Source organism: Nomascus leucogenys, chromosome 2, assembly GCF_006542625.1.
Source record: "Nomascus leucogenys isolate Asia chromosome 2, Asia_NLE_v1, whole genome shotgun sequence".
Taxonomy (NCBI): Eukaryota; Metazoa; Chordata; class Mammalia; order Primates; family Hylobatidae; genus Nomascus; species Nomascus leucogenys.
Window position 1 is genome coordinate 145,354,524 of NC_044382.1, and position 13,857 is coordinate 145,368,380.

At 42.6% G+C, this 13,857-nt stretch overlaps 1 protein-coding gene across 2 annotated transcripts in view; it reads left to right on the top strand.

Annotated features, from left to right (window-relative positions):
• Positions 1 to 6,576, top strand: part of WWOX (WW domain containing oxidoreductase) — a 1,126,706-nt gene extending 1,120,130 nt beyond the window's left edge. The window contains exon 9 of one of the 2 annotated variants that reach the window (XM_030819181.1): positions 3,847 to 4,907. In XM_030819181.1, the coding sequence (XP_030675041.1) occupies positions 3,847 to 4,035 (189 nt within the window). In that variant the 3' untranslated portion in view covers positions 4,036 to 4,907. Of the gene's footprint in view, positions 1 to 3,846 lie in introns of both variants that reach the window. The other variant, XM_003259982.4, reaches the window with a different exon arrangement.
• The last annotated feature ends 7,281 nt before the right edge of the window (positions 6,577 to 13,857 follow it).

A 13,857-nucleotide genomic window follows, 5' to 3' on the forward strand; every position in this document is an offset into this window, starting at 1 on the left:
ACCAATGCATTACAAATATCAATATGTGGGTATTTCTTTTTTCTTTACCATATATTGTTTATCAGAAACCTCTGTACCCTTTCCTTTAAAGGAGTCAATATTCATTTGTATTCTGTGCTGACAACTATAAATTTATGGCTAGCAGTTATCAAATGAATGTTGATGAAAAGCAGCTACTTAACATTTTCATCCCAACACAGAGTTTTGGAAGGATGGATAATTTAGATCTGAGGGCCTCAACTATAAATAAACTGCAACTGCTTTCTAAATCCCACCTTTCTGTAGTTGAAGATTGTGCTGCAAATCTGACAAATGATTTTTGAAAGAGAATGATGAATCCTTATTACCAAGATACTCTTAACTTAATCCCAAACAAGAGTCCTGGGTAATTTTACATACACTATCAAGATTGATTGCACAGTTCTCCTCTGGCAGCTCACAAATGTTTGACTAGATCGGAAATGGCATTCGGGCATGATTAAAGATTCTACTGGGCTTCCCAGAAATTCTCAGTCCTGTGTCGTCAACACCCTAACTCATTGCCATTGCTGCGGGATAGAGACACCTCCCCCATTTCCCATGATTAGCAACCATGCACAACCTACAGGCTTCTGATAAATGATTCTCAAAAAAAAAAAAAAAAAATCGTTTAGGGGAACCCATAGCTCCAGCCAGTGTTTGTATGTCAAGGTATTATTATTTTATCACAATGGATCAGTAAACATTGATGACAACTGGCAAGGCATTGCTTCAGATATTTTATAACGGAGTTAACATTATTTCCTTTAGATGGCTCTTTCATCTTTTCTGCATTATGAACTGATGCCCCAAAAAGTGGTATGAAAGTCATCTGATGGTGATTAAAGTGCTCTTTAAATTTCTTTTTTTTTTTTTTTTTTATCAGTTTAAGAATGCTTTCTTGTATATTGGCAGTATCGGCTTGTTTACTGTTGAGATTTCACTAATGTGGCTCAGTCTTATTCTGATGATATGCAGGCCGAAAAGCTGATGAGCCAAAAATGAGAACTTGTTACTAAACTGTCGCCACATCTGATCATATTAAGATGTCACTCAGAGGTTGCCATTGGTACAGCTGAAAAGAGAATTCTCCAAGAGACCAAAGGGGTGGTGCGCGTGGGATCAACAAGATATTGATTGTTACTGCTTAATTGTCCAGCAAGAGAGTAGAGTAGAGTGAGTACCCATGAGCACCAAGCATGAATCTGAGAAGGAGAATTTGCCAAAGGGGGACGATTGATTTTTGGTGTAGAGAAGGTCGTCTTTGCTTTCGGGTGCCCCTCCTGTGTACTGTGTTCTACAAAGCCAGAGACACTTGTGATGGAATTTAGATGGTAAATCACCCCAAGACTAGTGGCAAAGGAATCAAAGCCATCTCCTGATAAAAAGTTAGGCTTTTCAAAAAGGTATGGCTCTCAGCATTGTAGCCAAATGTAGGTTGGCATGAAATGAGGCCAATTGTAATTGCCTTCAGATTCCATGGAAGGAAAAGGTAGGTCCCCAGCTCCCGCATCACTGGCTTTCTGAATCAATGGGACTGCAGAATTTCTTAGCAAAAATACCATTCCAATAATGCAAGAGTGCAACATGATATCATTACAGAAGGTCATAGTGGCAAAATATTTTATCAGGTTAGGAAGAATTCTGCTTTTTGCTTTCCCAAGTGGACTGCTTTGGTCTTTCCTCACACTTGGCAGAACAGTGAAAGGCCAGTCTGTCATGATGTTTGTTTGAATGCTGAATAGTATAACCATTGTGGCATAGAGGGCGGGAGGCTGGACTTGAAATGAGTGAGCTGGATTCTCCTGCCACTCGGGAGTTAATGGCAAGTCAGTTGGCCACTCTGGTGGTTTTGGCAGCTGCAAAGTAAAATGAAAATCTATGACACATATCTGGAAGTTGATACAAAGCTCCATCTCCACCAGAACTCTAAGATTCCAGGCCAAGATATTTGGCTTGAGTTAGCTGGATGAGCATCTCAATTCTCCAATTTGTCTTTAGAGGCACTTCTGCTTCCCTTTTCCCCACATGGGATACAGAAGAGCCAGATAAACCCCTTGAAGTTGTTTCGATTAATGTGCCAGGTGCTAAGCTCAGGGTTATTAGGAATAATAATTCAGTGAAAGGAAATTTGGATGACATGAACTCATTTCCATTAGACTTGAGCCACACAAATCAATGCGAAAAGAAACAGCTGAATCCAGGATAATATCTGGCTATTTGGAGTGGGCATGATAATGGAGGGAGATCGGGGAGGTAAAGCAGTTACTATTAAGTTCAAGTCATGTCAGTTATTCAAATTCAGGACCAATGGGACTTGACTTCTCCATTATCATCAAGCAGCCAGTTATTATCAAAACCCAAGTCTTTGTCTCACTCACGGTCCACACCCCTCCCAGAGTCATATCACTTGACTGCATTTGACCATTCATTTTTCAGACCAACTCAAATGTTACTAGATATCCTGACACTGACAACAACAACAACAAACCCAAGGCTGCCTTATGGCACATTCTTCACATCATAACACCTTCCTTGGGACCCTAGTTCTCAGAATGGACCTGGCTCTCCCAGGGATCCTAGAATGCAAGCATAGTGATTGCAAACCAGCCCATTTGAGGGAAACTCCTCCAGTAAGCACCCTGCATGGTCACAATGTCAACCCTGCAAGGGCAGAAAAATGATAAGCTTTGGGTCGGGTCGGAAAGCCATTTCCCTCACAATCAAAGTTCCTTACTGTTTTCCTAGTGGGGCTGAGCTTATCTTTAGTTACCTTTTCCTGTCCTGTCTTGCAACCCCTCTCCCTATCAATCAGCTGAAAATTAGTGGATGCAGCTAGGGCTGTGAAACACATAAATAATCATAAGATGCCAGATAAACTGTATTGGTTTTAAATTAGAGACGTGCCGACCATGTCTCCCTCTGAACAGCAGCCTATTATTTTTAATTATGGTCTGCAAAGTGATTTTGTGCCCTCTTTACAGCATCCTTGACAGTATTCTGTCAGTTTGGATGATATGATGCCCCATCAGTGCACACGTCCCTAGCCACAGCCCCAACTGTTACTCAAAAGGTGAAGGAAAGTGATCAATTGCACGCTTTGCAACTTACATTTTGAAGTGGGCTGGGAGGAAATGTACCCCCTTACCCATGGTCCCATTGTAAATCTGGGTCAAATACGACATTTAGAAAAAGGTTTTCATGGGCTCTGGATGAATTAATAAATGAGTTAGTTAGGTGTTTGTGCTAGGTATGAATGTGTGTGTGTGTGTATCATCTGTATTAAATGTTTTAACACAGCATTGCCAACCCTTCCCCTAGCAGCACCGTGGGCAAAGCATAAAGGGATGATCTGGCAGCAGCCCCACTTGGGTTTTTACCTGATGGACCATAATTAAGAGTGGGTGGTTTGTCAGAAGTTTCTACAAACGATTTGGTATCGAATTACATTATACATGGAGAAGTTGAGGGGTTGGATGAATTTGTTCTTGCACGTTCAGAAGGATACCATCTTTTTCTGTGTGTGGAAGAGGCGCCTGCCACGACCTATTGATATGTGTATTTATTTTCCAAGCCTGTTCCTATATGAGGTGTCAAAAGTCACACCAGCTTTACAAGCGGAGTTTATGAACTCGTTTTTCCAGGATAGTCACATTATACTTTTTACAGTCATGTGCTTTCAGCCCAGTACCCTTTGCTATGCCAAGATCCAGCTGAAGCTGAACCAGGTGGGGGAGGCCTGCTAATGCCCAGGCTGTCGAAATGACGTCATCTCATCAATCCTTTTCTTAAAACATTTTTTTCTTGTCTTTCTTCTTGGATTTCCAGCAACAGGGAGCTGCCACCACCGTGTACTGTGCTGCTGCCCCAGAACTGGAGGGTCTGGGAGGGATGTACTTCAACAACTGCTGCCGGTGCATGCCCTCGCCAGAAGCTCAGAGCGAAGAGACGGCCCGTACCCTGTGGGCGCTCAGTGAGAGGCTGATCCAAGAACGGCTTGGCAGCCAGTCCGGCTAAGTGGAGCTCGGAGCGGATGGGCACACACACCCGCCCTGTGTGTGTCTGCTCACGCAAGTGCCAGGGCTGGGCCCCTTCCAAATGTCCCTCCAACACAGATCCACAAGAGTAAAGGAAGTAAGAGCAGTCACGACAGAGTGAAAAATGTTAAGTACCAATGGGAAGCAGGGAATTCCTGGGGTAAAGTATCACTTTTCTGGGGCTGGGCTAGTCATAGGTCTCTTTGCTTTCGGGTGGTGGCCGGTTTGAAAGTAAAAACCTGGTTGGTGTGTAGGTTCCGTATCTCCCTGGAGAAGCACCAGCAATTGTCTTTTACTGTTTGTTGTAGAATAGCCTGAGGTCCCCTCGTCCCATCCAGCTACCACCACGGCCACCAGGGGCTGGCTTTCTCCTACTTAGGGAAGAAAAAGCAAGTGTTCACCTCTCCTTGCTGCATTGATCCAGGAGATAATTGTTTCATTCATCCTGACCAAGCCTGCGCCAGCTTGGTCACTGCTGGGGAGACAAATCTCAGAACCTTGTCCCAGCCAGTGAGGATGGCAGTGACACCCAGACGGAGTAGAATACGGGGAACTACCACCTGGCAAAGTACTTGTCATAGACTCCCTCGCTCATGCTATACAAAAAATTCTTTAGAGATTATAACAAGTTTTTCAAATCATTCCTTAGAAATCATTCCTTAGATACCTTGAGAGGCAGGAAGGGTAGCGTGTATACTTAAGAATACACAGGATATTTTGGGGGGCAGAGAATAAAAAGTTAGTTAATCCCTTTGTCAGTCACAGTCTCAGTTCTCTTGCTTTCACATTCTGCTTCAACCTCCTGCTCTGCCTCCCATCCTATGCTTAATAAAAGAACATGCTTGAATATGATCACCTGAACTTTGTATTGTTTCTTTAAAAGTTTGTTTCAGTTTTTTTGTTTTTGTTTTTTTTTTAGAAAAGAAATCTAGAGGAAAAATAAAGCGCTTCTCGTAGACGCCAGGAAAACACGATTCTTGTTTCTTCTCTGAGTTTGTGTTTTGTTTTTGTGCTTTGTGGCTGTCCGTGGGCCCAGTTGTCTCACGCAATTAGCATGCCAGCATATTTTCTGTTAAAGAAGAGAAAGAAAAAAGAAAAATGACTATTGTTTCATTTCACCTTAAGATGTTTTGTTATTACTTACTTACTTATAGTGAGTTATTTTAGTCCTCAATGGTCTGCTCCCCTGTAATTAGCAAGTACTTAGTGATTAGCGGGTACCTGTACGTTTGAAAATGGGAGCTGTGCAGAAGCTCTTCTCTGCGCATCCCATCTCATGGACACCATGGTTTCCAGCCCGTTCCAGGAAGCACATGAGGAAGTCCACTCTGGCAAGATGGAGGAAATGCTTTTGCTGAAATACCAGGAAGGTGTGGAGGCTGGGTGTCATTGTTCCACCTCCTGATAATGGCAGCTTCAGGCCAGACAATGTCATGAAGTTCTGAGCCTCTGCATCTGTGTTGCACAGCAGTCAAACAAACACCATTGCTCTCCAGTGGCCCATAGCCTGGCCACATCCTCCCATCTGGCTATAGTCTCCCTTACGTAATCCTTATTAATTATCACAGGACCTTTGAAACTATGAATCAGATAATGTCACTTTTCAGACATTATTGTCATTTGCAAAAGCAGCCGTCAGAACTCCACTCTCAGAATCTACACCTGGAGGGGATCACCCCTCCCATATGACCTCTGACTTTGGCCATGTGACTGGCCTTGGCCAATTTGGAAAGTGCTGTGCACTGGGGCTTGCCTTTCCTTGCTGCTCTTTGGAACCCTGCAACTTCCATCATAGGGAACGGCTCCTGGGCTAAGCTGCTGGATGATGAGAGACACATAGTCACTACCAGGACCCGTATCCAGCAGTTGTTTGTTAGACATGTGAGTGAGTGAGGCCATCCCAGACTATCCAGCCCCAGCTGTGCCAATTCAGAGGAGAAGAAACTGCACATTTAACTCACAGCACTGCAAAAGATAGTGGCTTAAAAGAACACACTTTTACTAAGTTTCAGGCTTACTTGTTACTCAGCAAAAGCTAACTGATGCAGCTTCTCAGCTCACCAAGGTTAATTTTTTTTACCCTACTTCTCTTGTAGTTTGGTCTCCAGCTACCTCTCTAATCTCAACTTCCAGCACTTTCTCCTTATCCACTAGAAGCCACTGTAGTGTTCCTGTTTTCCTCGAACATGCCAAGCACACTCCTAACTCAAGGGCTACCTATTTGCTGTTTCCTCTGCTGAAATGCTTTCCTTCCAGAAACCAGCATGCCTTTCTTCCTCACTGATGTTCAGTCTCTGCTCACATGTTATCCCTGTCTTCATGGTGTCACCCCGTTCTCATTCCCCTTCCCCTCTATTTTTTTCTCCACAACATTTAATATTATTGTACACATTGTGTGTCTATTTTTTCTGTCTACCTGCTATGAGAGAAACTGAAATTTGTCTGTTTTCTTCACAACTTGGCCACAGTACCTTGAACTGCTCCTGTCACACAGCAACTTAATAAATAACCACTTAAAGAATGGTTCTTGGTGACTAGGCTTTATGTTCATGAAAATAATTTCCATCATTGTGACAATGATCCTGAGCCACACACTGTGCTAAGCAGGCTACAACATTACCACTGTCGGCCGGGGCGCAGTGCAAGGGTGCAATCTCGGCTCACTACAACCTCCACCTCCCAGGTTCATGCGATTCTGCCGCCGCAGCCTATCAAATAGCTGGGATTACAGGTAGACACCACCACACCCAGCTAGTTTTTCGTATTTTAAGTAGAGACGGGGTTTCACTATGTTGGCCAGGCTGGTCTCAAACTCCTGACCTCGTAATCTGCCCACCTCGGCCTCCCAAAATGCTGGGATTACAGGTGTGAGCCAGCACCCAGGAATGGTGTCATCTCGGCTCACTGCAACCTCCGCCTCCCCGGTTCAAGCGATTCTCCTGCCCCAGCCTTCAGAGTAGCTGGGATTACAGGTGCCCACCCCCACACCCAGCTTATCTTTGTATTTTTAGTTGAGATGGGTTTGACCACGTTGGCCAGGCTGGTCTCGAACTCCTGACCTCAGGTAATCCCCCCACCTCAGCCTCCCATAGTGCTGGGATTACAGGTGTGAGCCACCATGCTCAGCCATTACATCTGATTTCTAATATGACTACAGTCTTGCCAGTTCACCCCTTCTCCCCATTTTACTGATGAAAAGCTGAGGCCAAGAAGTGTCATAATTTGCTGTTGTCCATACAGCTCATAAACTGATAGAGCTGCAGTTCACACCCAGGAGTGTTTGACTTCAAGGTCATGCAGATTCCCTGCACCAGTGCCACTGCTCCTTCTGTAAGTTGAAAATATCCATTCTGGTAGGGTGCACCGTCTATTTCCTTTTAAATAGAAATGCGGTCTTGCTATGTTGACCAGGGGAGTCTGGAACTCCTGGCCTCAAGCAATCCTCCCATTACAGGCATGAACCACTGTGCCTGGCCATGGATGCACCATCTTAAGATCTTAGGCTGATCAGAGAGGTGACTTTATGGGTCTGACTCTAGCTATGCTTCAAGCACTTGGTGGAAGTGAAAGTTAAGCCAGGAGAAAGAAGACATTGGCATATCATCAGCCAAGGTGCTGTGCAAAATGTCAAAGAGAATCAAGAGAGGACATGCTGGCCCCCTGCCTCCTGGCCCTGTCTAGGCCCTCTATGCTGACTTCCTCCTCTCTGGATCCTGCAGGGTTCACATCTGCAGGCTGACAAGATGAGACCTGGGGGAAGTTTGTAAGGGTAGATGAGGATTCTCCCAAATCAAGATTTCTAAGTCATATAGACCAAGTCTTCATACATTCATTCATTTAAGAAACATACCAAGTGCTACATCCTGGAAATTCAAGGTTTAAGGTAAACCCCTCCACAGCCTCTGCTATAAAGGAATTTACATCTTGGGTCTGTAGGTGTCCTCACAAAGCACAAGGTCCTAATCAACTTTATCAGAAGTTATCTAGGTTACCTGAAGATGAACTGAGGCCCCGTAACAGTAGCGATTGCCCCCTCATGCCCATTTCTCCCTGAACCCACTCAGTCAGACACTGTCAGTCCCCGTGGGACATTTTCTCTTGCCAGACACATCAATCTTATTTCCTTGGCTATTTCTGTGATAAATTCCTGACAGGTGAGCAAGTGGATGGCATAATTCCTATCATTCCTATTTTAGCTTATTCTATGGCTAACCCTATTTCTCACCATTTGTCATATGTGCACCTGTATATGTATATATGTCATGTGCACATCTGTATATGTATACATGTCATGTGCACATCTATGTGTATACGTACATGTATGCATGCACAAATATGTGTGCCATACATGTAAACAGGCATTATAGATGTATAACACATATATGCGGCACACGTGCATATGCACATATATGTATTGCATATATATGCGTATATTCACATATATGTATACAGATGGTCCCTAACTCATGATGGTTTGACTTATGATTTTTGGACTTTACGATGATGTAAAAGTGATATTCAGTAGAAACTGTGCTTCGAGCACCCATATAACTATTGCTTCTTACTTTCAGCATAGCATTCAGTAAATTACATGAGACATTCAACCCTCTAATAAATCAGGCTAAGTGTTAAATGGTTGTGTTAAATGCCTTTGTCCAACTCTAGGTAAACTTCAGTTTTCTGAGCACATTTAAGGTAGGCTGGGCTAAGCTATGACGTTCAGTACATTAGGTGTATTAAACGCATTTTTGACTTATATTTTCAACTTACTATGGGTTTAGGCGGTAACCCCATTGTAAGTTGAGGAACATCTGTGTACATATATATGTGTATTTGTAGTATATGATTTATATAATAATGATCCTACTCTATCTGCTACTTTTTTTTTTTTTTTTTTTTGAGATGGAGTCTCGCTCTGTCACCCAGGCTGGAGTGCAGGGGCAGAACCTTTGCTCACTGCCACATCCACCTCCGGAGTTCAAAAGATTCTCCTGCCTCAGCCTCCTGAATAGCTGGAATTACAGGCAGCCGCCACCATGCCTGGCTAATTTTTGTATTTTTAGTAAAGACAGGGTTTTGCCATGTTGGCCAGGCTGGTCTCGAACTCCTGCCCTAAGGTGATCCACCTGCCTCAGCCTCCCAGAGTGCTGGGATTACAGGCATAAGCCATCACACTCGGCGTCATCTGCTACTTCTAATTGCAGATGCTATTTACTGAGCATCTACTGTGTGCCAGTTGATGGGTTAGGCAAATCACTTTATGCTCATAGGATGAAAGTGAGTTTGAGAGAGATAAAGTAACCTCTCCAGAGTCTCATAGCTGGTAGACAGCAGAGTCAGGATGTGAAGCCAGCTACATCTGCCTTGAAGCCCATGGGCCTTCCACTACACACTACTTTTATGGGTGGCCTATAGACTAGAAGCATATATACATTACATTTATACAATGGGTGAATTATCTGCAAGGGAAGACCAGTTGATTTCCTATTTAAGAGTGAGCTCTGGCACTCCTCCTGATACCGAAATGTCCAGTATAAACCTTACAAATCATTTTTCTACATGCCATTTATCCAGAAACATTGGCTTCAGCCTTGCCTACATTTCTCAGTAGGCCCTCTGTCCTGTTCTGATTTTAAGTTGGTCTGCACCTTCTCATGGACTCAACATCCCAAGTTCTTCACGCTCATCTAATGCTACAGAATCCACCCAAACAGGAAGAGTAGGCCAGTTTCTCTGCAGTCATTTTCTTCCAAGTCCCTCTCTCTCCCTAAGTTTCTTTCAACTCCAAAGGCGGCCAGTTTCCACTTTCACACCTGATTAAGGGAGACCTTACTGCAACTTATCAATAGGAAACAAGAAATTGAAGCATCCCCCAGCAATGACTGAACCCTGTGGCTTGTGGTTTTGCTTTTTAAAATGGGGTTATGAGTGGTTTTGTTTTGAACTTCAGTGAAGGAGGCCTGATGGCTTTCATCAAGGTCAACACTAGGCCAGAAAGACTTGGCTTGCAATATCACTGCCCATTCTGGTCACCAGCAGGCACCATTTTTAGAAACTTATGTAAAAAAAAAAAAAAAAGAAAAGAAAGTCTAAAATGGCAATACCCTGTCTATTAACTCTTTGTGTCTTTCAGTATATCCAAGCTAGTTTAGCTGAGGTCATTTTAGAATACTAAGTAATATCACAAATTATTATTCATATAATCACTGAACAAACAGCTCTGAGTTATATCTATAGATGAAATGACGTAGCAACAATAAAGGTAATTTTTAGAAAGAAAAAGACTCATAATACCACTATTACAACAAAAACACTTTTATCTTATTGCCTTTGAAGGATTCATGGTATTTGGCTTCATGCCCCCCTTTTTTTCCCCTTCCCCCCAAAGTCATCTTATTTCTCAAAGTTTTCCATTATTTTAATGGCTACCTCGTATATCACATAGATGATGGGTCATTATTTGGAAACCCATTCCCCTACTGTGGGACATTTAGGTTATTTCTAGTTTCTGTTAGAACTAATGGTTCAATTAGCATCTTTATGCATACAGCTTTTTCCTTCTATTAATTGATTTCCTCCGCATACATTTATAGAGCGTAGAACTGGAGTTCCTAGACCCAAGAACTCCTATTGGCCTTTGCCACTGAGAGCCACACTGCTATCTGGAAGGGTTACACCGGCAGAACCAGCATATGACTGTTTGTTTACAACCTTATCAACACAGGGTGTTGCCAATGATAGCATTTTAAACCGATTTTCACATTGTCACAACCTGTAACTATTTATATATAGTATTCCCAAGCAGCCAGCCTCTTTATTTAAAGTAGAAGCATTCTGTCTTTCATTTTCCCACAGGACGGAGTTCACATGTTTAATTAGAGAGGAAATTCAGAGTGAGTCTACATTCAGTTTGGGCAGAAAAATATCAGTCCATCCAAGCTACTGCACTGTTACTAGATTATTGCACCAGTGAAGAGCCTACCTTTTTTCCTCTTCAATCGCCAGTTGTAGCAGTATACAGATTCCATCCGAATGCAGTGCAAAGCCCAAAACTCACACCCCAAGCCTCTTCGGTTCATACTGGCTTAGGTATTTCCCCCACTAGCTAGGATTCCTTAGCTGGTTACTTCTTCCCAGCTGATGCACCGTCTGCTTTTACAAACATGTGCCACATCACTCAGAAAGACTGTCTTGCTTCTCAGCTGATCTGTTTACAAGCTCATGCCCTGCTGCATCTTAGGCGTGAGAGAATAAAAGCTCCTTTTAATTTTCCAAACAGAGTTATGCAAATAGAGGCTCTCCATTGCTCATTCAGATGAGGGAGGCTCTGTGTCTTGCTTTCCTGATTTTATCTGATGTTCACCAGGAGCTTGTCCTTTTACTTTGGAATTGTGACAATGTCTCATTTGATGCTGGGCATTCCCCGAGGGACAGTCCACTTTTATAAAGCACCATTTCCCGAGTGCTTACCAAACGCCTATCTGAAATTCTGTCTTCGTTCATTTAAGACTCACAGCTTTTGTACAAAAAATTAGCCGGGCAAGGTGGCGGGCGCCTGTAGTCCCAGCTACTTGGAAGGCTGAGACAGGAGGGGGGCAGAGCCTGCAGTGAGCCGAGATCGCGCTACTGCACTCCAGCCTGGGCGACAGTGAGACTCCATCTCAAAAAAAAAAAAAAAAAAAAAGAGACACAGCTTTTAAAGTGAATGTTACTGTCCCCATTTCACCAATGAGACAACCATTTGAATTGTGGGGTCACCCCTTCCTGTGTGACACGGTCTCACCATTGTACCTCTCCAGGGCCATTTGTCTCTGACCCCTTTCTCTACTGTCACTCTGCGTCTGTGATCTCCTGTTCCTCAGACTTCATTCCTACCTTTCTTTATTTTCAATGTAGGACTTGTTTAGGCTTCTCTAAGCTGAACAAGTGGGAATTCCATTGGTAATTTACCTGAATGTGGCTTTATGTTTATATCCTTTCAATATGATTTGTCATATTGGTTATATAAAAAGTTCTATCATTGTATTTAAATAGAGTTGATCTTGGAAATAATTGGTAACTAATATTCTGTTAAAATGTATTGCTGTTTTTATTAAAAAATTAAAATGCTTTGGGAGGTCAAGGTGGGCGGATCACCTGACGTCAGGAATTCAAGCCCAGCCTAGCCAACATGGTGAAACCCTGTCTCTACTAAAAATACAAAAATTAGCCAGGTGTGGTGGGGTGCACCTGTAGTCCCAGCTACTCGGGAGACTGACGTACGAGAATTGATTGAGCCCGGGAGGCAGAAGCTGCAGTGAGCTGAGATGGTGCCACTGCACTCCAGCCTGGGTGACAGAGTGAGACTCCATCTCAAAAAAAAAAAAAAAAAAAAAAGTTAAAGTTAAAATGCATGCCCAGCATTTAAGTTTGGGGGGCAGGATCAGAAACACACATGTGCCCATAGTCCCACCACTCAAAAGAACCAACCAGTGTAAATACTGTGGTTTTTTTAATGCATTAAAAAATTTGCGTCTATCTTGTAGTTTTCATTTTATATAGTTGTGATTATATTCTATATACACCTGGATATATTTCAAACTAAATAAATTATTTTAAAATAATTTAATGCCCTTATGATCCTGTATCTAGTAAACAGATAGATATACAGAAGTAATTTAATCATTTTATTATTCTTGGAGAGTTAAGATTTCTATCCTTTACCACCACCATGTTTCATTAATATAAATCGTGGTTTAGTAAATATATTTGTGTAAGATTCGGGGAAATTGTTTATTTTCTTAACATCAGTTCCCAGGAGAATGCTGGGGTCAAACAACACGAAAATATTTAAGGCTCTGGGTAGTTAATGGCAAGATACTTTTTGTGGGCTCCCTACACGGATGGCTTTTATCTCTGCTGCAGGTTTTCTTTGAGAAGAGTAGGTATGTTTCACCCAGGTGGGTATGCTGCTGATCAGTTTATTTTCCCCAGATGATCTGCCTGTCTGGCATGCAGCACTGCTAATCTTACCGAGGGCTGCCGTTAAAGTTCCCGGGTATGCAATGCTCTTTCCCTTCTGGAACCAAGACAGAAGAGGACAGGAGCATTGTGTCAGCGAAATAAAAAAAGGCTGAATGTGGAAAACAGAAAGAAACAAGCTAAACTTTGGGTCAGCTGGTTTTGCCAGCCTTTTGATAGTGTTCATCGTTCTGCTGCTTCAGAACCTACTGAGAAAGTTGGAAGACTTTCTTGACTGCGTTGGGAAATGTTCAGAATTCTTTGCCTGGCTTGCTGAGGCAGGGCTTAGCCTTAAACTTGGTTCTGGGGAATTTTACCTGGTGTGGCCTAGATTTGAAGGACTTTATGATGAAGTACTTGGCTTTTTGCTCTTATTAGTGTCTGCTTTCAAACCCACTTTAGGGAGACAGGCTGAGCAGATCCTCCCCGGGAAAACATTCAGTCATGTTACCCTGTTTTCTGAACAAGAATCCAGAACCTTCTAGAAGCCTGTGTAAATCACTCTGTGTGTTCCCAAAGCATTAACAGCTTCAGCACTTTCAAAATATACGAGCAAAAGACATGAAAAAAAATGAACACTCATATATCTATATCTCATATTCAACATGAATAGTAAATATTAATAGTAAAAACCACTGTTTAAAATAAAATATTAAAATCACTATGATCATTATTAATAATACAAAACAGAGCTTCTTAACCCAGAAATTCAAGTTCTAGGAGTGAATCCTAAAACAAGGCAATCTTCATCATCTGGACAGCTGATAAGAGTGTATGTGATTATGTGTGTGTACATGTGCAT